This window comes from Dipodomys merriami, unplaced genomic scaffold (assembly GCF_024711535.1).
Source record: "Dipodomys merriami isolate MVZ:Mamm:240054 unplaced genomic scaffold, mDipMer1.0.p SCAF_395, whole genome shotgun sequence".
NCBI classification, from domain to species: Eukaryota; Metazoa; Chordata; class Mammalia; order Rodentia; family Heteromyidae; genus Dipodomys; species Dipodomys merriami.
This window is the reverse complement of record NW_027205548.1, coordinates 892,724-919,297: the sequence shown is the minus strand read 5'-3', so window position 1 is coordinate 919,297 and position 26,574 is coordinate 892,724. Positions and strand designations below refer to the sequence as shown.

General features: G+C 38.2%; 1 protein-coding gene across 3 annotated transcripts; it reads left to right on the top strand.

Moving 5' to 3' along the window:
* Positions 1-548: 548 nt before the first annotated feature.
* LOC138805480 (TATA box-binding protein-associated factor RNA polymerase I subunit A-like) lies at positions 549-26,214 on the top strand. Of its 3 annotated transcripts, none has more exons than XM_069990276.1 (11): positions 549-626; positions 2,296-2,431; positions 5,568-5,737; positions 6,712-6,825; positions 9,883-10,081; positions 15,458-15,588; positions 16,819-16,977; positions 19,636-19,702; positions 20,356-20,479; positions 22,948-23,063; positions 25,864-26,214. In XM_069990276.1, the coding sequence occupies exons 2-11, from the start codon at positions 2,308-2,310 to the stop codon at positions 25,974-25,976; spliced, it is 1,317 nt and encodes a 438-aa protein (XP_069846377.1). In that variant the 5' UTR covers positions 549-626; positions 2,296-2,307; the 3' UTR covers positions 25,977-26,214. The 3 variants fall into 3 exon arrangements, with proteins under 3 accessions (XP_069846377.1, XP_069846376.1, XP_069846378.1); XM_069990275.1 differs by having other exon boundaries at positions 22,948-23,102; XM_069990277.1 differs by lacking the exon at positions 2,296-2,431 and having other exon boundaries at positions 569-626; positions 22,948-23,102.
* The last annotated feature ends 360 nt before the right edge of the window (positions 26,215-26,574 follow it).

The following is a 26,574-nucleotide window of genomic DNA, read 5'->3' as shown; positions in this document are numbered from 1 at the left end:
TGATTTAATCATCCTACTTTTGAGCTTGTTTTTCCTAGATGGTTGTCAATGGCCCTCAAGAAAGTTGACTACATGAGGATCCCTGTTCAGAAGGTAAATGACTCTTGACCAAATTGTGAAGGCAGTTAAGTCACGTACATCGAAAGCTAAAAACAGAAAAATTTCAAGGAAACAAGAGGATGTATGTGGGTTTTTCCTGTCACCAGGCACAGCCCTCGTCCGTTTGTGTAGCTTGTCTGCAAGCAGAAGGGAAACCGTGCGGCCTCTGGATACTTGATACCTTCACTGGGCCATCATCCCCTGGGCGCACACTCTATTTGCAATGGAAGTGTTCTGAGAAGGGTGGAAGTCCAAGGCAGAAACCAACGGAAAGGAGGTAGAAGCCACCACATCACGATCACTTCCGGGTTCGACTGTTCACGCGGCGCTATTGGCGGGGCTACGTCTGCGCGCCGCTAGAACGCCCACGGCAGGCTGTGCGCATGCCCACAGCGAACGCTAAATAGCGCACTCCACTTCCGGCGAAGCCAGAGCTCGCGGACCCTACTTCCGGCGGGAGTTCGTACACGCTGTTCCGGAGGCGGGAGACGCCGTCGGGGCTTGGAGCTACCCCGGGTGTCAGGAAGGTAAGTGCCGCGCGTCCGTTCCTGATCGCTGAGATTACAGAGGAGCCAGAAGAGGTGTGTACGGTCCACCGTGTTTGCCCGTAGATACTTTCTCCCACGGTGCTAAAACCTCGGGGTTCCCCCAACGGCCAAGCGTGGTGGCGAAGCGTGGTTACCCTGGCAACCGCGGGAGACAAAGCAGACCGGCTGGGCCTGGGGATTCAGGAAGGAAAGGTTTTGCGTGTGAGGCTTACGACTCCTCAGACGCACTGGCTTAGCCACTACATTCGATCTGGAAAGGTGTTAGCCCGGCAGAAGTTGAGGCTAAAACTAAGAAAGCTGAGGAGCGCATGCAGGCAGTTTGGAGACGGCTCCGAACTGGGGTCCTGCTCGCAGCTCTGCAGCAAGGCGGAACGTGGGGAAGGAATCGAGGAGAATCTGAAGTGTCACTCGATTTGTGGTGGGGAGAGGGGAGTCCCGGGGTGAGGGACGCTGAGCCATTTGGAGGGTGGATTCGGCGCTTACACTCAGGGTGGGCTTGGCGGGTTCCTTTCCCACAGACAGTCATTCCGCTTTATTCTGGTCAAGCCTGTAGTTGGTGCTCTCGCTGTCCCTCCACTCTTGTCTTCACCTTTGTGTGTGTGTGTGTGTGTGTGTGTGTGTGTGTGACCTTAGAAAACTTGACATCCTTTTTTCAACATTAGCATCAATGAAAATAATACCTCAGGATTGATCTGATGATTAAATTAGCTAATCAGTACACCAGCTTTCTAGGAAGGGTCTAATAAATAGTAGCAGCTACTACTATTCTGAATATTCTTGTTATACAATTTGCTATTTCTCTATATTTGAGGTATGGTGTGTGTGTGTGTGTGTGTGTGTGTGTGTGTGTGTGTGTGTGTGTGTGTGTGTGTGTGTGTGTGTGTGTTGGTACTGGGTCTTGAACTCAGGTCTTGGGCACTCTGTGTGTGTGTATTTGTGTGTGTGTGTGTGTTGGTACTGGGTCTTGAACTCAGGTCTTGGGCACTGTCCCTTAGTTTTTTCACTCAAAGCGGTTACTACCAACTTGAGCTCCATTTCCAACTTTTTGGTGGCTAATTGGAAATAATAGTCTCACAGGCTTTCCTGCCTGTTTTCAAAACTTTCTCAGGTTTCAGTCTCCTTAATAGCTAGAATTACAGGCCTGGCCCCTCTTCTGAGGCTTTTGCTTTTTAATTAAGGGTTTTTACTTAGCTTTGTGTTTGTATTAGTTAGTTGCCTTTAAAAATGGATGAATGATTTTGGCTGTTGCTGACCTTAAATTCATTTTTTAAATTTAAAAATGTTGTAAGGCTGGCTGTCTGGCTCACCCCTATAATCCTAGCTACTCAGGAGGCTCAGATCTGAGGGTGGTGGTTTGAAGCCAGCCTGGGCAGGAAAGTCCATGAGACTCTTTATCTCTAATAAACTACTCAGGAAAAGTGGGAATTGGAGCTGTGGCCCAGAGGCAGAGCACTAACCTTGAGCACAAAGAATCTCAGGGATAGCGCCCAGACTCTGAGTTCAAGCCCCACAAAACTTTTTTAAAAAAGCTGTCAGGCACAATGATTTTGCTGGTCACATGATATGTCTTAGATGAAAGGGTAACTTTTTCTGGACAACTCAGAAGCCTATGGTTTAAAATGTGGTAAAAAGGAACCTATGATCTCAGTTTGGAGCAGATATGAGTGATTGCAGTGAAGAATTGACAAGGCCTGCAACAGAAGATGATGACGAGATGGAAACTTCAGTTGTCTCTAGTGCAGGAATGCATTTTCCTTGGCTTCAAAACAAATTAGAAACTGTAGGTAAGTGAAACAATAGAACCATTTTAATGCAAGGAAATGGTAAGATTCAACATGGATACAAAGTGAATGACCCATGCTGCTTTTTTTTCCAAAATAGTAATGTTCAGTGAGTCTTTCTTTTTAGGTTGTCAGTAAAAATGAAATCGTAAGAAGTTGATTTTTTTTTTTCTGAAACCTTTGGCTTTGAATTAATATAAGAAATAAAACACAGTCAGCACTATAGTGGATCCATGTATATTTTGGCAGTGTTTACTGAGCACGTTTCATCTCTGGTATCTTATTTGCTTATATATCTCCTAGTTCATTTTTACCCCAAATTGTGTACTCTCTTATACAGTTTTAAAGTGCCATGTACAGTTTTTAGCATTTGATGGAATTTTAAAATCAAATTATATTACTTTAGAAAGACATATAGTGAAATCTAAATAGCTGATTAACTTTTTTTGTCCTGATTGGCCTCAAACCACAGTTCTTATATGTCTGTCTCCCAAGTAGTTGATATGACAGGCATGGCTTACCACACCAATGAAGCATCCTATAAGTTTTAAATACTAAAATTTCTTATAAGTTGATCCATGGTTATATCTAATAAGTCTACACATATGATCAAAGTCAAAGAAAATTTTATGTAAATTTTAGCTGGGCACAGTAATACTGTCTACTTGGGAGACTAGAGATCAGGAGGATCATGGTTTGAGGCCAGCCCAGGCAAAAGTTAGCAAAACCCTACTCAACAGGTAAGTTGAGTACGATAGTACCCACCTTTAATCCCAGCTATGTGGGAGGTATAGGTAGGAAGATCTCAGTCTGAAGCTGGCCGGTGCAAAATAAATCACAAGACCCTATCTGAAAAGTAACTTAAGGACAGAAAAGCAAGAAATCTGGTTCAAGTGGTAGAATACTTGCCTAGCAAGCCTAAGCCAGGAGTGGAAAACCTTGTATCACTTTTTTGTAATGACTATTATATATTACGTTTTTTGTTTTTGGTCGGTCATGGGGCTTGAACTCTGGGCATGGGCACTGTCCCTGAGCTATTCAACTCAAAGCTTGAGCCACAGTGCCACTTTTGATTTTCTGGTGGTTAATTGGAGATAAGAGTCTCATGGATTTTCCTGCCTGGGCTGGCTTTGAATCACAGTCCTCAGATCTTAGCTTCCTGAGCAGCAGATGATAACAAGACAAAGTTTCACCAGGTAGCCCAGGCTGGTCTTGAACTTGTGATCCTCCTGCCTCATCCTTCTGGGTCTGGGATTACACACATCTGGCACTATGCCTGGCTTAGCTGGACTGTTAATATATTTCTAGATTGAGAAAAGATTTAGCATAATTTTTGGATTTTCTTTGGAGGAGGTACTGGGGTTTGAGCTCAGGAACTTGCGCATGCTTAACAAACTACCATGTAAGCTCTTAAATTCTGTTTTAAGAGATGTAAATTCTGAAGTGCATTACCTTAGGAATGAGGAATTAGATGGAAGTGTTTTAGGTCTTTGACTCCTAATTTGTGGGAAAAGTTACATAATGATCTATTTTAAAATGATTAGGGGATGGGAAGGTGGCTCAGTGGTAGAGCGCTTGCCTTGCATGCCTGAGGCCCTGGGTTCAAATCTTCAGCACCACATAAGCAAAAAGAAAAAAGTCGGAAGTGGCGCTGTGGCTCAAGAGGTAGAGCGCTAGCCTTGAGCTGAAGAGCTAAGGGACAGCGCCCAGGCCCAGAGTTCAGGCCCCACAACTGGACCCTTCCCCCTACCCCCCCCCAAAAAAAAAAAAAATTAGGTATTTCTGCAGTTTTGATGAGCAAAGAATTGGAAATCAATTGCAAACAAAGATTTTAGAATCTTTCACTTTCAACACTTGTTATCTTCGTACATGTAGACAATATGTAGATTTCAGTTATAAAGTTTTGGCTATAGGCACAATTCTCTAGAAGACAAATTTTAGGATGCAGTATGTAGAAAGTAGAAAACCTTCAGGGTGTTTAATAGTATCTTTGAAGGGTACCTATTGGTGCCTAGCATAAGGATACCTAGCTGGAAGTCTGAGCCCAGGACCTGGTGGTTGTGGTAGAAAGAAGAGAAGATAACAGTGGAGCCCCTCACTCACATAATAGAGCTGTAAATAAGCCCTAATACCTGCCTTAATGTGGGCATTGTCCATATTTTATAGAGATAAAATGCTGATGTCTATAACTGTTTTAATTTTACATGCATTTAATATGTCAGCCACTGAGTTACTGAGAATTTGGTCCTTAAAAAAATGGAAGCTGGCCTGAAGTTTTCAAAACAGTGTTAGGTCACCAAGGCCAGGCTTGCCTAGGATGACCTTGAGGATTTTTTTATACCCATCTAAAATATCTAAAATATTGAGTCTTATTCATCATCATCATCATCATCATCATCATCATCATCATCATTATTATTGCAAGTTCTGGGGCCTTGAACTCAGGGCCTGGGTGCTATCTCTGAGCTTCTTTGAGCTCAAGGCTAGCACTCTACTGCTTGAGCCGTAGTGCCACTTCCGGCATTTTCTGAGTAGTTTATTTGAGAGAAGAGTCTGTTCGACTTTCTTACCCAGGCTGGCTTTGAACCATGATCCCCAGATCTTAGCCTCCTGAGTAGTGGGGCTTATTCTTGCAAGGCATGCACTCTACTGCTGAGCTACCTTCCCAGCCCGTGGGGCTTATTCTTTTTTTTTTTTTTTTCCCCCTCCCCTCCCCTCCCCTCCCCTCCCCTCGGGGCTTATTCTTTAGAGAACCTCTTTGAAAGATTCTCCCCAAATATCTTAGTGGGAAGAGAAAATGATGATTGAATCAAAATAAATTTATACCTATCTCTTACTTGTTTTTTGAGACAGCTTCTCACTTTATAGCTCAATCTGGTCTCAAACTCGTGATACTTCTGTCTCAGCCTTCCAGTGTACAGGGTTGTACCACTGTACCAACTTGGATATCTTTTATTCACTAAAAATAATATAGTATGGCAGAGATTGTTTGAAATGAGACTAGCTTTGATACTGGCGATGGGCTAGGTCAAGTAATACCTACTGTTCTCTGTATTAAAACTTGTACTTAGCAGAAGTAAGCTTTTTTGAATAGCTCGATAGGAGTCATGGTTGGTAAAAGGCTCTTTTATCTTCATAGTGACTGGAGGGAAAAAGAAGAAGGATTTTGCTCAGACAACAAGTGCTTGTTTAAGTTTTATCCAAGAAGCTCTGCTGAAGCACCAGTGGCAGCGAGCTGCAGAGTTCATGCACAGTTATTTGCAGATCTTGGAAGATTTAGACAGCCACAAAAGGCAGGCTGCACCTGAGGTAAATAGTGTGAGTTTGCTGGAAGAAAAGCAGATTCCTGAGTGTTTCTGGCTTTTCTTCTCCAGCCTCATTGGCTTTTCTCTTACTAGGATAGGGCAGGAGTGCCTACCTGGGTGCTTTGCCTTATCTATTACCTTTCCTGGGCAGGATCTGTCTTTGGCTATCACTTTGGCCACCCTCCTGTGAGCACCTTTTCAGCAAAGTCTATGAATTCTATCTTATTTTACAGTGGTGATGTATATTTCTTACTCCCTTATCTCTGTGTTTGGACAGTACTCCTCAACTCCATATCTTTTTCCATAATGTATGCCAACTTAATCATTGGTTCTTGTTAACTGTCTCTACAAGTCCAAACAGAAAGTCTATTTCAGAGGGCAGGGGTGAAAAAATGCCTAGCATGTACAGTTAAACTTGCTCAGAAAAGACAATTTATCCATAGATAATTTCACTTAAACTATCTCAGATAGCTTTTACTAACATAGCAAACATTATGTCTAATGGAGTGAAACAAAAATCTGAATACAAGGTTAACTGCTGACTGCAACAGAACCTATTCTGACTTATTCTTCCTATGCTAGTAAATTTATATATTTAATGTATATTAAATATTATTAAATATGTTTAATATGTACTAAATATATAAAATTCTCATTTAAAGTACAGCTAAATATATGAAACATGTAATATATTAATATCTTAACTGCTTACTTATTTAGCCTATGAAATTAATAATAGTACTGTTATACTTTCCTAGTAATTTAAATGAGTGAAAAGTCTATCACCTAATATGTAGTACTAACTTTACTGGGTAAAGTGGAATAAGATACTTTCAGTATATTGAAAAGTATCTTTCAGTATACTGAAAAGGGAATTCTAGGTTGTTTTTACATGTTGTAATCAGAAAAGAAAAATTATAGGCAGAAATTGTATAAGGCAAAATCTTTATATTTTGGTAGTAATTTGTGCTTTGACAGATTATTTGGAAGCTTGGAAGTGAAATTCTATTTTATCATCCCAAAAGCAATGTGGAGACTTTCAATACCTTTGCTGACCGGATGAAAAACATTGGTGTCTTGAATTATCTAAAGGTGAGTATGTAGCTCTGTAGGCAAACTTAAATGCACAGCATTTACTTTTGGTTTGTTTTGAATTTCATTTTTTTGTTTTTTGTGATAGGATCTCACTATATAGCCCAGGCTATCCTTGAACTCCTGAGCCTTCCTAGGGCTGGGTTTTCTGGCGTATGCCACAGTGCCTAGCTTTTTAAAAAAATTGTTTAATGTGAGTGGTAAGGTAGACAATAATGAAAAATGAATAAGATATCCAGACAAATAAGAGAAACTGAAAGCAGTGTTGTCAAAGTCTCAATATTTTATATGATAATATGTGCATGTGATCATATAAAATAATATTTTACAAAATGAACTCCAAGAAAAGGAAACAAGATTTTTGTTGTTGCTGTTTTTGTTGTCTTTGCCTTTTGTCGTTTGTTTTAGTACATTTGTCTTTGGGATGGTAAGAGAGGGGCATAGAAAAGATGGAACAAAAGTTGAACAACAGGGGTACTCACTAGACACTATGTGGAAAATGTACAATATATTTTGTAGGTAGAGTCTGGAGAGAAGAACTGGGAGAGAGTGAGGGAAGGGGAAACATGGCTCAAAAAGAATTCTACTCATTACCTGACTGTAACCCCTCTATACATCACCTCTGCAATAACAATAAAGTATATTAAATAAATAAAATGAAGTTTTTGAAAGTATGCAGAATGAACTTCAAAATAATAAGCTAAATAATAATTGAGCATTTCCTAATTGTTACTTTTAATAAGGAAATTTTCTCTTTATATGAAAAAAAAGTGAGCAGTATTGTGAGAACCTTCATTTGTTGGCTTGTAAGTTTTCTAATTGTTTAGGAGGCTGAGATCCAGAATATCACAGTTTGAAGTTGGTCTATGCAGAAAAGTCTACAGACACTTCATTACCAAAATATACTGGCAAAAAACTGACTGGAAGAAAGGAAGCTGAGCAAACGTATTTGTCTTGTCTGGCTGTTCAAATGAGTCCTTCAGAAAGAAAATGCCTTGGTTCTCCTCATGCTTGTGTGGAACCTTCTGTCCAAATTTATATGTCTTTTAGGAATAGTTTTACTGGGCTGGGAATTTGGCTTAGTGGTAGAGTGCTTGCATGAAGCCCTGGGTTTGATTCCTTAGTACTACATAAACAGAAAAAGCTGGAAGTGGCACTGTTGCTCAAATGGTCAAGTGCTAGTCTTGAGCAAAAGAAGTTAAGGGACAGTGCCCAGGCCCTGAGTTCAAGCCCCAGGACTGGCCAAAAGAAAAAAGAAAAAAAGAGTCTTACCCAAGATAATTGAGATATTCCCAAATATTAGATCTTACTTTCTGTGGTATATTTTTAACTAAAAGAACATTTGTTTAATTATGTTGTATAAATTGTTTTTAATGTTGCATGATTATAACATTTTATTGTAATATAGCCACATTCATTGGTCTCCATTTTGTCAGTAGCTGGTTTTGAGTGAATGACAGTGGTGGAGTTAAGTAATTGTGATGATACCACATAGCCTGCAAAGCCTGAAGTACTCTCTGGCTTTGTTTTACTTTCTCTGTTCCTCAATTAAAAAAAAAATACTATAAAGGTGATGTAAAGAGGGGTTACAGTTGCATAAGTCAGGTAATGAGTATAATTCTTTTTGGACAATGTCTCCCCTTCTCTTGCTCTCTCCCAGTTTCCCTCTCCCATCTGTACCCAATTTTTATTGTGATAATATCCATGTATCCATTTATGTCTGTTTTTTTCACTTAGTATGTTTTTAAGCTTTATTTATGTTGTGGCATATATCAGAACTCTTATCTGGCATGTATCAGAACTCTATGTCTTTGTATAGCTGTGTATTTACATGTTCAGTATCTATTATCTGCTGCTGAATTATTTTCATCTTTTGGCTTTTGAAACATGTTTCAGTGGGCATTGGTATACAAGTATCTATTTGTATCTCAGTGTTCAGTTTCTTTGGTATATACCTAGGAGAAGAATTGTAAGTCATTCATATACTCTCCACTCCAAATTCTGCTTAAGGCTTTTAGGATATATTAAACTCTTTGCCATAGTGGTTACACTGTTTCACATCTTTTTTTAATTTTGTAAACAGACGTTTTTCAGTTTAGAATTATTTTTACCTGTTACCTGTAACTTTAGGAAAATTTTCCTGAATGTGTATTTAGGTGCTAGGTGTTTCCTTACTGACTTATCCTCTGTTGGACCAGGCATGCAGTGAGTGAAAAGTAAATGGAGGAACCTCATTTCTCACTCCAGAGTCTGAGGCCAGTAACTAGGACAAGCAGTAAAACATTTTTGGTTACTATTACTATGAAGAACACCATTGTTGTTTCTCTAGGAAAACTAGAGGAAAGGGTAGCCTGGTATATCAGGGGGTAATAATTTGATAGCCTTGCATTCAATGCTTTTGTTACTTTAAATATCACGTAGGTAGAAGTCAGGGAAAATAAGCCTGGCCCTGTGTTCTGTATCTAAGGAGCTTGAGTTTGATCCTGTAGGTAGTGGGAGACTCCTGTACAGGGTTTTGCCAAATGAGGTAATTTCTTTGGTAGCCACATGGAAGATTGATTGTGGGAGGCAAAAATGGAGGGACCAGTTGAGAAATCATTGCAAGAGTTTGAGAGGAAGGTCTTGAACTTTTTGATCTGCCTATGCTTTAGTTGTATTTCCCATGATTGTAATTGCATTTCTCTTTAGTGTCCTCAATTCTTGAAATGTTCTTTCTTTTTTTATTTTGATTGAATGTATCAGGGATATACTTTTCTTTTCATTACTCTTCAACACTACTCAAGATGTTTTCCTGAGCTTAGTTGAACCAGAAAACTTGATCTTAAGGCTGTTCCCAACCTGTCCTCCCACCCCTTATATCACATTATCTTCTGTTTGTGAGTCTATATAACTTAGCTCTCATTTACATTAATAGTTTCATGTGATGATAGGGGCACTATCATGTCCTTTGTATCCTACCAAGACTCAGCTTTGCATATGTTATATATTTGCTGAGCTTTTTGACTAATGTTTATTTAGTGACTTACGTGACAACTGGCTTTTTTTAAATTGGTGCAGATCTCCTTACAACATGCATTGTACCTTCTACATCATGGAATGCTTGAAGATGCAAACAGAAATCTAAGTCAGGCAGAAACATGGAGATACGGTGAAAAGTCAGCTTCCCAGGAAATAATAATGAACCTTGTTCAGGCCTACAAAGGGCTTTTGCAATACTATACTTGGTCTAAAAAGAAGATGGAATTGTCAAAGCTTGGTGAGTGAATATTAATAAACTTTTTTTTTTTTTTTTTTTTTTTTGCCAGTCCTAGGGCTTGAACCCAGGGCTTGGGCACTGTTCCTGAGCTGCTTTTTGCTCAAGGCTAGCACCCTACCACTTGAGCCACAGCACCACTTATGTGGTACTGAGTAATCAAACCCAAGGCTTCATGCATGCTAAGCAGTCTACCACAAAGCCACATTCCCAGCTGAATAAACTTTTTTTTAAAGTATATAATTACTGTTTTTGTAAAAAATAAACTTTTAACCTGGTGCCAGTGGCTCACACCTGTAATCCTAGCTACTCAGGAGGCTGAGATCTGAGGATTTCAGTTCAAAGCCAGCCTGGGAAGGAAAGTCCTTGAGACTCTGATCTCTAGTTAACCACCAGAAAACTGGAAGTGGTACTGTGGCTAAAAATGGTAGAGCATTAGCCTTGAGTAAAAGAGCTCAGGGACAGTGCCCAGGTCCTGAGTTCAAGCTACATGACCAACAAAAAAAGAAACAAATTTCTCTTAGAAGGAGTCTTAAGAATCATCTAGTAGGGGCTGGGAAGTTGGCTCAGTGGTAGAGCGCTTGCCTTGCATGCCTGAGGCCCTGGGTTCGATTCCTCAGCACCACATAAGCAAAAAGAAAAAAGCCGGAAGTGGCGCTGTGGCTCAAGTGGTAGAGCACTGGCCTTGAGCTGAAGAGCTGAGGGACAGTGCTCAGGCCCAGAGTTCAGGCCCCACAACCGGACCAAAAAAAAAAAAAAAAAAAGAATCATCTAGTAATCCTAGTGACATTAGATATTATAGCGAACAGGTACATGCTCCCATGTGAAGATCTCATGAGTTTGGCTATATAGATCTAATCCTAAGTTTTTCTCAGTAAAGATCATTTAGAAAGCTACACATGTGATCCAGTTTGCATCTATCATTGCTATAGAAAAAAATACAAACTACAGAAAAGTACAGAAGTATTTATTCATGGGAGTGGTAGTCTAAATGCCAGCTTCCACATGTGTAAGTCACCAAATGATTTCTTTCAGAATTTCACCTGGTCAGTTAATATCCATATATCTGTTTTGTTTGGGTCACTTTGGCTTTTTGAGATGAAGCCTCAATACATTGTTCAAACTGGCCCCAAACTCATGATCCCCTCACCTCAGCCTCCCGAATGTGGGGAGTGCAGCCACAAACCACACCTGGTGCTTCATAAGCCATTTTTTTTTTTTTTTTTTGGTCAGTTGTGGGACTTGAACTCTGGGCCTGGGCGCTGTCCCTCAGCTCTTCAGCTCAAGGCGAGCGCTCTACCACTTGAGCCACAGTGCCACTTCCAGTTTTCTGGTGGTTTATTGGAGATAGGAGTCTCACGGTCTCTCCTGCCCGGGCTGGCTTTGAACCGTGATCCTCAGATCTCAGCCTCCTGAGTAGCTAGGATTACAGGCGTGAGATACCAGTGCCCGGCTCATAATCCATTTTTTAAAACGGGAAATTTTATTAGAAATTATGGCAAAGAAAATAGAAGGTACAGAAGTAATATCAAAAGATTGCTTAATGAGAAGACAGCATAAAATACACCTGAAAATGTCCAGAATAAAAGGCAAGAGTTAAAGGCTAAACCTGCCACTGACTGCCTAAGGTATTACCAGGAGTTGTTAGGCAAAGGCCAGTGAGTCTTAAAGGGCAAAGGACATTCCAGATATGGAGCCAGCAAGATACTCACAAGATTAACATAAATAAAGCAATTCTCTAGTGTATTGGGAAGCAAAGAAAGGGAAGACTTAAAGAAGAAGGGAAATAAATTGGTCCTCAGAAATACTACTTGTTAAATATGAATAATACAGAAGTAGTCCTTACCTACGAGTAAGTATGAGGACAAAATTGGATGAAGATGTAAAGAAGAAAAGGTTTATCCCAAAGAACTTGGAGGAAAACTATACAAAGAAAGGAAAAGTGCAGCGAATCCTGTAGCTCCTAAGATAATTTCTAACAGCTCAAGGTTGTATTCCCCATATGATCTGTTCCCCTTAAAATAGCTACTAAGAATTTTCTGTTCTGGCCAATGCCAGAAGGCAGGGTCCCTGACACCCAGGTTCTATGGGAGAGTAGATGTCTAGCTTTCATAAGCCTTGTTAATAAGTAATAAGTCCATAGTAACCTATGGACTTTTATGATAATCCCTTCCTTGCTTTTCTTTATACTCCTCCTTTTTGTATACATAACTGTAGTTTTGTTTTGTCTGTATCTGAAATTTTTTCAATAATATATGAAAACAGTTTCTTTCCTTTATAAAAGATAGCAACAAAACTAGTTAAAATAGATTGAAAATCCATGTGTTCCAGATAAATAATGTTAGTATGTATCTGAATTTTTTATTGTTGTTGTTTTTAGTTTTTGCCAGTCCTGGGGCTTGAACTCAGGCCCTGGGCACTATCTATGAGCTTCATTTACTCAAGGCTAGCACTTTACCACTTGAGCCACAGCACCACTTCTGGCTTTTTCCATTTATGTGGTACTGAGGAATTGAACCCAGTTTTCTGGTGGTTAATTGGAGATAAGAGTCTCACGGACTTTCCTGCCCAGGCTGGCTCTGAACTGCAATCCTCAGATCTCAGCCTCCTGAGTAGCTAAGATTACATGTGTGAGCTTCCAGTGCCTGATTATATCTGAGTTTTTATACTTTTTTCTGTAATATATTTTTTAATGTTTTAATTTGGGCTTATATCAGTTTTTAGTTTATTTATAATAGGATGTTTCATTGCAGTATTTCCATGCATGCAAACAGTGCGCTTTGAACAAGTTAACCCCCTCCACTATGTTTGTCTCCTCCCTTTTACAAGCCAAGTTGTTTTTTTTTTTTTTGGTCCGGTTGTGGGGCCTGAACTCTGGGCCTGGGCACTGTCCCTCAGCTCTTCAGCTCAAGGCTAGTGCTCTACCACTTGAGCCACAGCGCCACTTCCGGCTTTTTTTTTCTGCTTATGTGGTGCTGAGGAATCGAACCCAGAGCCTCATGCACGCAAGGCAAGCGCTCTACCACTGAGCTACCTTCCCAGCCCAAGCCAAGTTTTTTATATTTGGATTCATACTTTGTGCATTCTTTTGGACCTTACACATTTTGTTTACCATTGATTTTTAAGACATACATTGTTAAATTAGCTATGTTTTATTCATTTTTGTAGTTGTAAGACATTTCATTGTATGACATTCACACAAATTTATTTCTGTACCATTGATGGCTATTTAGAATATGTCGTTTGTAGTATTATAAATAATGCTTTTTGAAATTAACCTCTTTGTTTGTTTTTGTTTTTTGTTTTTTATTGGTCATGGGGCTTGAATTCAAGACCTAGTTGCTGTCCATGAGAGCTCTTTTTGCTCAAGACTAGCACTCTGCCTCTTTGAGCCACAGTTCTACCTCTGGTTTTCTGGTGATTAATCGGAGACAACAGTCTTAAGGACCTTTCCTGCCTGGGCTGTCTTTGAACCCTGATTCTCAGATCTCAGCCTCCTGAGTAGCTAGGCTTACAGGCATGAGCCACCAGCAGCTAACTTTTCCCATTTGTGAAAAGTTAGATAGTCCTTTTCTGTCTCCTATTCTTATAACAATATCTAAAGTTAGATGGCAGGAGGGGGCTAACTGCTCTGGTATTTTCAGGTTTACTTCCTCATGTTAATCTGTTAATTATTCTTGTTGGTGGTGGTGGTTTTAGGGCTTGCCTCTGGGGCTTTGATATTATCCCTGAGCTCAAGGCTAGCAGTCTTACCATTTTGTGGAACATTTTTTCATGTCCCTGTGGGCCATTTATGTGTCTTCTTTGGAAAAATTTATGTTTGGATCTTCTGTTTGAATTTTAATTGAATACCTTTTTTTTTCCTGGCATACTGAGATTTGAACTCAGGGCTTCCAAGTTTGCTAGGCAAGTACTCTATCCCTTGAACCACATCCCCACCCATTTGTGTTGCTTTAGTTACTGTTATTAATTATTATTATAGGGTCTTATGCTTTTATCCTGGTTGGCCTTGGACTGCAATCCTACCTGTTCCACTCTTATCGTTGGGATCAGAGGCTCATACTAGCACACCCAGCTTTCTAGTTGAGATGGAGTGGTCTTGCTAAATTTTTGTTCAAGCTGGCCTCAAACAGATCCTCTTGATCTCTGCCTCCCAAGTAGGTAATGTTATAATCATATACCACCACACCAGCAAATTATTTGTCTTTTAATGATTGAATTGTAAGAGTTCTTTATAAAATCTAGTCAGAAATATTGTAACAGTTTTTTGTTTTTTTGGTCATGGAGCTTGAACTCAGGGTGTAGCCACTGTCCTTGAGTTAAGGCTAGTGCTCTACCACTTTAGCCACAGCTCTACTTCTGGATTTTTTTGTGGTGTTTAATTGGATATAAAATTCTCATGGACTTTTCTGTGTGGGCTGGCTTTGAACTGCAGTCCTTAGATCTCAGCCTCTTGAGTAGCTAGTATTATAAGGCGTGAGCTACCAGCCCCTTGTTCATAACAATTATATGTGTCTGTCTGTCTGTCTATCTGTCTCTCTCTCTCTCTCTCTCTCTCTCTCTATCTGGATATAGATATACTATTTTCAGGATCTTGGGTTTTCATGTGAAGATCATCTGAGGTTTTGATTAGAGTTACAGGTAAATATAGATAATTGATTATAGATATACAGATGATTCTTAAGTATTAAAGATAATATCTAAGTATTGTTTTTGTTGCTTTTGTACATGGCTTTCTTTTCACAGTGTTATTTTCTTATTGTCTCTTGCAAGTGTATTGCATACATTTGACTTTTGTGTATTTATCTGGTACCCTCCATTCTTGACAGTCTCATTTTTTAGTTCTAATAAGTTTTCAGAGTGTCTAAGTACATGATCATATTATCTACAAAAAGAGATAAAATTTACTTTCTTTTTAATTTGGTCATCTTTTCTGTTATTTCGCCCTGAGTAAAACCTTCAGCATAATGAATAGATGTGGTCAGAGAAAACATCCTTGTCTTGTTCCTTTAGGGGGAAACTATATAATCTTTCATGATTAAGTTCAATGTTAGCTGTGAGTGTTTCATAGATACCTTTTGTCAAATTTTTGTTTTCTGTTTTTCTTTTTGTGCAGGCCCTGGGGCTTGAATTCAGGGCCTGGGTGTTGCTCCTAAGCTCCCTTTGCTCTAAGCTCTCCCACATGAGCCACAGCTCCCACTTACAGCTTTTTGGTAGCACCACATAAGCAGAAAAGGCCGGAAGTGGCGCTGTGGCTTAAGTGGTAGAGTGCTAGCCTTGAGCTGAAGAGCTCAGGGACAGCACTCAGACCCCGAGTTCAAGCCCCATGCCCAGCACAAAAAATAAAAAAAAAAATGAAAATCATTTATCTTTGGACAGATAAGAATGATTATGCTTACAGCACAAAATCCCGAAATATACTTAACCAGAGCTGGAAGACATCTACACATATTGGTGCATTGATTAAAATTCCAGGAGTTTGGGATCCTTTTGTGAAGAGTTATGTAGAGGTAAGTCGACTTTTCAGAAAATTGTTAGTTTTATTTTGTATTAAGCCTATGCAAAGATAGCTTGCCCCATGTTCAAATGGAAACTAAGGAAGAAGATAGTTTTTTTAAAAAGAAAAACAGGATGTTTCTCTTTTTGGTCTTTATTAATGTGCTATCAAAGTTATTTTTGTTTATTTTTATCACTGGGTAACCTTTCACATCAAGTACCTACAATAGAAATAGCATGTGATTTATTGAGCTTAAGAGAAAAGTTGGAAGATTGGGTGGGGTGTAATAGGGAAATGGAAAAATCTGCATATTGGTTATATGGATCACAATGTATGAGAAGATGATTAGTAGCTTTCAGAAAGTTTATAAGGTATTCTATCATGTCATTGTAAAAGGAGACAGAAAGCCTGGCACTGTTCTGTAGGAATATATTTGCTCTTTTAAGAATTTATGAGTACTTTATGAAGATAGTCTCCAAAACTATATCCTACTCTGAATTCCTGTGTAAGGATGGGAGAAGAATTTATAGCACATGTAATTGCCAGGCACATTTTTTTTTGTGGTAGGACACTGAAGTACATCTTATTCATAGTGCTCTAATACTTTGAACCACAGCACCACTTCTGGTTTTCTGGTGGTTAATTGGAGATAAGAGTCTTTCTTGCCTGGGCTGGCTTCGAACTATGATCCTCCAAATTCAGCCTGAGGACTTGTTTCTGGTAGGAATGGTTTTTAAAGTTTTAGCAACAAAATACCAATTTTAAATGGGAGTCCACAGACCTCTTTTTTTTTTTTTTTTTTGGTCAGTCATAGGGCTTGAACTCTGGGCCTAAACGCTGTTCCTCAGCTCTTCAGCTCAAGGCTAGCGCTCAGAGCCACTGCTCCAATTCCAGTTTTCTGAGTGGTTTATTGGAGATTAGAGTCTCATGACTTTCCTGCCTGGGCTGGCTTTAAACTGTGATCCTCAGATCTTAGCCTCCTGAGTAGCTAGGATTACAGGCATGAGCCACAGGTGCCTGGCCTAGACCTCTATCTTAAGTGATCTTGTCTGTCTGTCTACAAGTTGTAACAGTGACAGTGAAAACAAAGAATAATAACTGTTATTCCTTAAACAGTTACTATTTGTTCATTTTTTGATGCTTTGTTGTAGTTATTGTTGCTTTCCAGTGGTAAAGTTGTATCTTACCTTTTTAGAGACATCTGAAAGAATCAGCTAAGACATCATGACTTTACTTTTTTTAGATGCTGGAATTCTATGGTGATCATGATGGAGCCAGAAAGGTTCTCACCAATTATGCCTATGATGCAAAGTTCCCATCAAATCCCAATGCTCACATCTACTTATATAACTTTCTAAAGCGAGAGAAGGCACCAAAAGCAAAACTTCTAAGTGTGCTTAAGGTATAGAATTTTTTAAAAAATTGTTATTGTAAAGATGATGTACAGAGGGTACAGTTAAAATAAGTCAGGTAAAGAGTACATTTCCTTCTGGACATTGTCACCCCTTCCCTCACTCACTCTCCCAATTTTTCCCTCTCCCACCTGCAAGTTGTATAGTTCATTTTCAGTATACCATTAGGTATAGAATTTTTATTCCAGTATTTGAACAGTTTTTGCTTTTTATGATATGGTTTGTCTTGTTCAGAATAATGTTTTCTAATTTCTCCCATGCTGTTGTATGTATATTTGTAACTTATTATAGCTGAATTTTTATGTATACATTGTTTGGTTGGTTTTTAAAAACATTTTATTTTATTGTAAAGCTGCTGTACAGAAGCAGTTACAGTTACATGAGTGAGGTAACGAGTACATTTCTTGTTGAGCAAGGGATTGTTATTCCCTCCTTTCTTGTTCTCCCACTATCTCTTCCCACCCCCCCTCCTTTACTCCCCCTCCCCCACCAAAATTGTAAAGTTCATTTCCAATATAGTGTCTTGTGGGTATCATTGTTGCAGTAGGTCATCCTGTGTCCTTCTTTCAATGTTTTGTTATTCCCCTTCCTCTTCCTTCCCCACCCCAAATTAGACAAATACATATACAAGATGCAAGGTACCAAAATCAAGTACAGTGACAACAGGGGGATATACCATAGTAGGAAGAACATACAAAGGAAACAAAACAATCACATAGTACATTAAAAACAACAACAAAGAAAAATCTCTTGTGTCCATATCTTGGGGCTTGTTTTGCTTAGCATCATCTTCTATGGTCATATGAACATAGCTTTTGAGATTTTCTACTTATCTGATAAAATTATCCTAGGTATATACTAATTATTGCAAATGAGAGAACCCATGGGATCTTTATTTGGGTCTGGCTTACTTCACTTAGTATGATTTTTTTCTAAGTGTTTCCATTTCCTAACAAATTGGGGCAGTGTCATTCTTTCTGATGGAAGTATAAAATTCCATTATATATATATATATATATATATTATATATATATATATATATATATATATATATCCCACATTTTCTTGATCCACTCATCTACTGAGGGGCATCTGGGTTGGTTCTACCCCAGTTAGAACAGCTATAATCAAGAAATCTAATAACAACAGATGCTGGAGGGGATGTGGCCAAAAGGGAACCCTACTGCACTATTGGTGGGAATATAAACTTATTCAACCACTCTGGAAAGAAGTATGGAGGTTCTCCAAAAGACTACACATAGAGCTCCCCTATGACCCAGCAATCCCATTTCTGGGCATTTACCCAAATGATCACAAACAAGGCCATACTAAAGCTACCAGCACAACTATATATCCATTTCTTGATGGACTTCTATGGAGCAAACCCAGGGCTTTGTGCATGCTAGACAAAACCTGTAACACTGATGTATCTCTCCAGCACTTATTTTTACTTTTTCACTATTGTGTATAATGCTACTAAGACGATACATGTGTAAGTCTTAGTGTTCACATGTAGTTTTATTTTTCACTAGGAAACTAAGAGTGGAATTGCTGGATAAGGAAAACATATTTAACTTCTTAGGAAACTACTCAGCTATTTCTGAAATGACTGTACTATTGACACTCCTACCATCTATGTGTGAAACTTCAATTTCCCCATCTGTGCCAACAGTGTCAGCATTAGGATAGATCTAATCATAGCTTTTATTTGCATTTATCTAAGGGCTAATGTTGACTATTTTTTAATATGTCTTGGCCATTCTTGTGTCCTCCACTTCTCTTTTCTTTCTTGTAGTATCCAGATATTTTATCTTTAATTTTTTTTTTTAGCAGTATTATCTTCCCCATTTAAAAGAATTTGTATACTCTGGATAAAATTCCATGGATTGGGAATTTTTCCCCACAGAGGATTGCTTCTCTTTTTTTGGTTTCTTTTTTATGTTACAGGTGTTGGGGATGATTGAACTCAAGCCTTGAGTATGCTAAGCATGTGTGCTAATAAACTATACTCCAACCCCTTTTTTCTTAATAGTGTCTTTTGAAGAGCAGACATTTCTAATTTTGATGGGTTTTATTCTTAGAATAAATAAAATAGGCTGGGAAGGTGGCTCTGTGGTAGAGCGCTTGCCTTGCATGCTCGAGGCCCTGGGTTCTATTCCTCAGCCCCACATAAGAAAAAAGAAAAAAGCCGGAAGTGGCGCTGTGGTTCAAGTGGTAGAGTGCTAGCCTTGAGCTGAAGAGCTAAGGGACAGTGCCCAGGCCCAGAGTTCAGGCCCCACGACCGGACCCCCCAAAAAAAAAAAGAATAAATAAAATATTTTATTCTTAGAATAAGAATCATTTGCCTATCTCAGATAATTAAGATTTTATGGTGGGCAAAAATAAAATATTTTAAGTTTTTAAGTATGTTAAGCAGAAATATGTATAAGATGAAAATGAAAAGTCTTCATTTATCTTCCCCAGTATCCCTGACTTTATTTTTCACTGCACTTAGAAGACAGAAGCAGGAAGACTGAGTTAAGGCCAATCTGAGTTGCATGCTAAATAATACACTTATGTACACACACCCTTAAATTTTATTTGAAACTGAGCCGAAGTGTGAGAAATGTCACTATTGTGTGTAAATTACCAGTTGTTGTTTCTTCTAGATTTTATATGAGATTGTTCCATCTCATCAGCTGATGTTAGAATTCCATGTATTACTTAGAAAATCAGGTAAATAATTTTTTAATATATCTTCATGTAGATATTCTATATACTAGGAAATTAGTAAGCAGTGATGGAAGGGCCACTCCCCCCATCCCCTGTTTTGTAATTAAGCTCAACAGGATCCCATTCCTTTAGGTTTTGCCCTTCAGTGGCAGAATTGTGCAGAGGCTACATGCCCCACTAAGCGTTTTCTGACTCCCCCTTTACAGAAAAAGTTTGTCTGCTCTGATAGAACATTGGGCAATGGATAGCAAAAGAGAAATGGCTTCCATTTATATAATTCACTTCATTTTAATTCCTGTAGAGCTTCAGCTAGGTATAGAAAAGTACATACTTACTAGAAGGAAGTCAACTTGCTAAGGTAATTAGTACCAAAACTATGCAAATCCCTCTCCTTAAGAGAATATGACAAAAATGCCTAAATAGGGCAGGTTCTTAGTATATAAGTAGAAGAGTGTATTTGGATCAGACTTACAGTCTTGTTCTCATTAGCATAAATTCTTCTGATTCATCACAGAAGAATGAGCGTGGTAAATTGTTTTAAACATTTAATCAGACAGAAGCTTGTGATTCAGTAATACTTGATCAACTTTATGTCTTTTTTAGCTTTGTGCACTAATTCAGTAATGTGTGTAAACTTGGGCTTACCAATATTGCAGAAAAAGAAGAACACCGTAAACTGGGTTTGGAAGTGTTATTTGGGCTTTTGGATTTTGCTGGATGCACAAAGAACATAACTGCTTGGAAATATTTGGCAAAATATCTGAAACAAATATTAATACAGTAAGTAAGAAATAACATTTATTACCAGAACATTGTAAATAATACTAATGGATGTTTTAGCTAATGTCTTTCACTTGGTTTTTTTTCTTGTTTAATTTATGGTACTAGGGTTTGAATTCAGAGCTACACACTTGCTATCATTGAACCATGCCCCTAGCTCTGCTTTTCACTGGTTATTTTTGAGAAAAGGTCTTGGGTCTTACCCAGGTGTCCACCTGGACAGGAATCTGCTTGTTCCAGGCTTTCTGTCATTGTTGGGTGACAGGCGGGTGCCTTCTCATCTAGCTTCTCTCCACTTAGATGGAGTCTTGGGAATCTTTCTGCACAAGCTGGCATGGCTCCATGATCTTCCCAAGTAGCTTAGAATGACAGGCATGTACTACTGCTTCCAACAATGGGTTTGGAAGGGGTCTAGTGAACTTTTCTGTCTTGGCTAGCCTCCATCCACAAGCCTCCCTCAGATTTCTCAGCCTTCCATGTATCTAGGATTATAGGTGTAAGTTGCTAGCATCCTGCAATATCTTTCAATTTTTAATTTTTTTTTTGCTTTAAAACAAAATTCTTGTTCCTCAGCTCTTCAGCTCAAGGCTAGCGCTCTACCACTTGAGCCACAGCACCACTTCCAGCTTTTTCTGTTGATGTGGTGCCGAGGAGTTGAACCCAGGGCCTCATGCATATGAGGCAAACACTACCACTGAGCCACCTTCCCAACCCCAAGGAGGTGGTTTTTATTTTTTATATGAGAAGAAAGAATATCACAATGTTAAGTTTTAGTTATATATTTTGTCCATTTTAATTGGTTGTGTCAAACTTCAGAACTGACTAGATGCTGGAAATAGTACATGCTGATTATAAAATGTTTTTATAAACATGTCTTACTCTATTTGTATGTCTTACTCTATTTGAGAGTTTATAAGAAAACATGCAAGTGGAGAACAAACTTATTCTTAAAAATTCTAGGGGCTGAGAAGTACAAAGTCCAAGGTGAAGGTGCTAGCATATTTGGTGCCTGATGAGGGCCATCTTCCTGGTTCATATCGAGTGCCTTCTTGATGTGTGGAAGGGAGCAAGGCAATGAATGCTCTGGGGCTTTTCCTGACAGAACTAATCTAGTTCATGACTAAGCTCACATTCTAGAGTTTCCCATTTCCTTACCTCCTTGTATCAACATAATGGCCTGTAGGTTTCACATGTGAATTTGGGAGGAGGGAAACATAGTATTGTGATATGTTGGTACATTTATTGTTAACCACTTTCTAATTCTAACATACTGTTTCACCACCGACTACACTATAGATTCTCTTTTTCCTTTTCTTTAAAGAAAAAAAAAGACCTTTAGTGGAGAGGAAGAAAACTAATTTTCTAGTAAATAGAGTTTATATTTACTTCTTTCTTTGTATTAAAAGTAGTAACTTAGCTAGTTTGATTGAACTCTAGCCCACTTCTTGAGCTTAAATTTTATATAATAAAATTTATCATTGTTCTTTACACGTAATCTTTCTTGTATTTGACCATAGGGTTCTTGATATCCAGGAAATATACTGTGCATTTTTCTAGTCTCTAGAAGTTTTACCACAGAGGTGCTAAATAAGCATTTACTCAAGGTATTGATCAACATTTAGCTTGCCTCAGTGCAGCTATCATAATCATGTACTCAAGCATTTGTATGAAAATGGTATCTGAATTTGTATTGCAATTCTCAGTAGTGTATATAACTTTATGGAAGGTTCTAAAGTAACTCTTCCTGGGGTGGAGCGGCGTGGGGGAGGGGGAGACAGAGGCTTGCTGGTCCTTGGGCTTGAACTCAGGGCCTGAGCATTGTCTCTGAGCCTTTTTGTTCAAGGCTAACACTCTGCTACTTGAGCCACTAGTTCTACTTATTACTTTTTGGAAGTTTGTTGAAGATAAGAGTTTCACTGACTTTCTTGTCTGGGCTGGTTTTGAACCATGATCCTTAGATATCAGCCTCCTGAGTAGCTGGAATTACAGACATGAGCCACTAGGCCTTTCTAAAGTAATTATATAATATGTAATTAAGTAATTGTGACTGCTAACTTTTTAAAAAATCATTTACTGTGTATCAGACACTGTAAGGAGCTTTATGTGAAGCATGTGGTGCTACTGAATCAGTACCATTTTTATCCTCAAGGAAACTTAGATTCAGAAATATTAAGCAATTTACTTAGGATTACACAGTTGGTAAATGAATGATCTGAGCTTTGAATCCAGAATTTTACACTGTTAATGAATTGAAATAGGATCTGGAGATTAAAGAGAACACAAAAGGATTTGCCTTCATGCTACTGCCAGTCATGTGCCAAGCCATGTGTGTACTCAGAAGTTCGTGTGTAAACATCTTCTTTGTCATCTTTCTACAGACTCTTCACAGATTCTCTAATTTTGACTCTACAGATTTGTCCCCATCATTGCATCATTGACCTTCCCTTTTTGATATTTCTCTTTCCCAGAAATCATCCTACATGGGTTCAAGAACAATGGAACTCCAGGAAAACCTGGTGGCCAACCTTTCACTTCAGCTACTTTTGGGCAAAATGTGATTGGAAAGAAGACACAGATTTGGCTTGTGAGAAAGCTTTTGTGGCTGGGATATTGTTAGGAAAAGGTACATTTACATTTAAAGAAAAATTAGGGCTGGGAATGTAGCTTAGTGGTAGAGTGCTTGCCTACCATGCCTGAAGCCCTGGGTTTAATTCCTCAGTACCATATAACAGAAAAAGCCAGAAGTGGCACTGTGGCTCTAGTGGTAGAGTGCTAGCCTTGAGCAAAAAGAAGCTCAAGGACAGTGCCCAGGCCATGAGCAAGCTCCAGGACTGGGAAAAAAAAAAAATTAACATGGCTTTTGGCAAATGTTGAAATTCCACAGTATAATTGATTTATTTAGAGGTTATCAAATATAGTGCCTAAAGCTTCTATGTGCTTGAGAAATAATTGGTGAGTGGAATGATTTCTAGTTGTTGCTTATGATTGGTTTTCATGCTCTGACTGAGTGTTGTTTGGGGTCATTAAGATGCACAGTGCTTACTCTAAATAATAATAATAGTAATAATAATAATAATAATAATAATAATAATAATAATAATAATAATAATAATAAATGGGTTTTTGGCCTGCTCTGTAGAAAGGTTACTGAGATGTTTAGTATATTAAAAGGACAAAATTGTTCTTTAGCTAGGTGCCAGTAATCACACCCATAATTCTAGCCACTCAGGAGGCTGAAATCTGAGGATCAATGTTCAAAGCCAGCCAGGGCAGGAAAGTCCTCGTGAGACTCTTACCTCCTATTAACCACTCAAAAACCAGAAGAGATGTCAAAGTGGCAGAGTGCTAGCCTTGAAGAAAAGAGCTCAGGGATAGAGCCCAGGCCCTGAGTTAAAGCCCTATGACCAACAACAACAACAACAAAAGTGTTCTTTAATGACCTCACTATTCTTTAATAGCTGCATGTTGTAATTATTTGTTTCTATAAGGAGGGAACATTTTCTCTCCTGAAGAGAAAAAATACTTCCTGTTAGCATATCAAAAAGTCCCCTAAAAAGAAGAAAGGAAAATTGATTTTTCTTTGGTAAAACTTTTCACTTGCTTTTAGCCATAAGGTCCAGAAGTGTTTAGCCAACACAACTTTTCACTGCCACTGAATATGAAACAGTACTGGAATAGAATTGCCACAAAATATGTTCAGAAATGAAGATACAATTAAGACACATGTTGCTAGGAAATTTAAGGTGTCCTAAAGAGATTCTTTAATATACTGATGGCTTATTTTATTTTGGAATTAGTATTCAGCATATATTTCAGATAGTTACTAAGATTAATAAAATGTTGGTTTTATGCAAGAGAGGGATTAACAAATAAGAATGTTATGGAAAATGGCTAGGGACAGAACTATGGTTTGAATTGTCATTTTCTATGCTTTCTAGGGTAGTGCACATATTTAGGGGTATCTGTATTTGCACTAATTTTCCCATTACTGACACTCACTTGTCACATACTTAGGTCAAGCAGTTGACCTTTGGCAGCTTTCTATGTGAAGTGAGCATTGTAAACTGTTTCTTCCATATTTGCTAATGGGATTGTTTTAAATACCAAGTAACCATCTCATCACAGTACCATCTGCATCAATTATAAACTGTTCTAGGAATATAAGAAAGACATCTCCTGCTTGAAAATAGGCACACCTCTTCTGTCCAGGTGTTAGTGTGGAGTGAATAGCCTTTTTGGGAGTTGAATTGGGTTTCTTCTTGCTTTGACTATAATTATTTATACCATAAAATGCAAATTCTAGTTGTGGTGGTCTACTTTTGCTTTGCTCTTAGCAGGGGATGTAGTAGCTGTTTCTGTTTCATGTGAAAAACAAACAAGGTCCCTTTCTCCTAGCAGAGATACCTTGCTGCTTTTAGCTCTCAGTATACTGAGTTAAAAAATTATTAAAATTTTATAGTTTATTTAGATTTTTTTTTGTGCCAGTCCTGGGGTTTGATCTCAGGGTCTATCACTGTTCCTGAATTTTTGAGCCACAGCTCCACTTACAGTTTGTTGGTGGCTCATTAGAGATAAGAGTCCCACGAACTGCCTTTGAACCATGATCCTCAGATCTCAGCCTCTTGAGTAGCTAGGATTATAGGGATGAGGCACTGGCACCCTGCTTAGCTTTTCTTTTTTGTTAAGGTAGGAGTGACATTCTTTCCAGCTTTCTATGTAAGTGTAAGCTGAAATGTGGATATGATCAAATTCTTTGTTATAACTAAAGTGATATGTTTAGAAATACGAATTAGTATGTAACTCCTTGCTATTCAGGAGGCTGAGGTGGAATATTGCTTTAGCAATATTCAAAGCTAATCTGGGCAACATAGTAAGACTAAAAAATAAACAAAACCCCATAAATTACTAGTAAAACCCTAGAACCAAGAACATTGTGATAGATGTCATTGTGACTGAGTTACAAGCTAACATTGAGATGGAAGCTAATTTGCCTTTAGAGAGGCTCATATATGAATGTATATGTATACATTTTATAGTATATAATATAGCATAAGGTATATACTGTATATATACTTATGTATGTATAAGACATATCAACATATTAGGAGAGGAGTAGGATACAAGCTAAAGTATATGCTTTAATTATGATGGATCAGAAACATGTAGGAAATAATACATTTTATTGGTGACAGCTCTTAGAAAATGCTAAGGCCTATGCTATTGTGTTATAGACAATATAAATAAGTCTATTTCATAATCAGTATGCCAAAGTTGAAGCAGAAGTTTTGAGATGAAGACATATTCTTTAAAATTTTAAGTATTAATTTATTCATTAATTTATTCACTTAAGTATTTTATTGAGTATTAATTTGCTTATTTTTTAGGTTGTAGATATTTTCGGTATATTTTAAAACAAGATCATCAAGTGTTAAGGAAGAAAATTAAGCAAATGAAGAAATCGGTGAAAAAATACAGTATTGTGAATCTGAGCATCTGATACTACATTTATTTCATAGTCGGAGCTAAGTGTAGTAGCTCACTAGGTGGATATTGAATGTATTTATTTGCTGTTTGGATATTGTTTATATGGGTATAAATAATTATTTTTGTATTTTTGTATTTTTATATTTCCTTTTTTATTAGTTACAGCTGATTGCTCTTTGATATTTATATATATACACACACACATATATTTGGTAATGTTACAGGTAGCATTTTTTTAAAGGAATGATTCTTCAAAGGACAAAGTTTGTTAGAGAATGTAACTCTATAGAAATAATTATTTTCTGATTACTTGTCTTTTTAGTGTTCTGTAATAAAATTTTGTGTTGCTGTAAAACAAATTTGTGTTCTTCTTTTAGATTCTAATTGGCCTATGTTAGATTTAGCACCACAAGGCACAATGCTAAAGCAGTGTCTTAGCAAGTTTATTAGGCCTTACTCTTGGGTAAGCATAGTAAAATCCAAGTTTGAACAAATATGTTTTCTAATCTATAGGTTACTGGGGGCACCAGTTCCATTCTAGAGGAAAACAAAGGAAGAACCCTGTCAGAACTTTGGAGGCCCAGGGGATTCCTGTGGTACTCTTGTAGGGT

Bases quoted from the DNA above. Each gene is read 5' to 3' on its own strand.
- LOC138805480 (XM_069990275.1), top strand. From the start codon at position 2,308: ATGAGTGATTGCAGTGAAGAATTGACAAGGCCTGCAACAGAAGATGAT. The intron at 10,082-15,457 runs GTGAGTGAATAT...ATCTTTGGACAG, and splicing joins GATGGAATTGTCAAAGCTTG to ATAAGAATGATTATGCTTAC. The intron at 15,589-16,818 runs GTAAGTCGACTT...TACTTTTTTTAG, and splicing joins TTGTGAAGAGTTATGTAGAG to ATGCTGGAATTCTATGGTGA.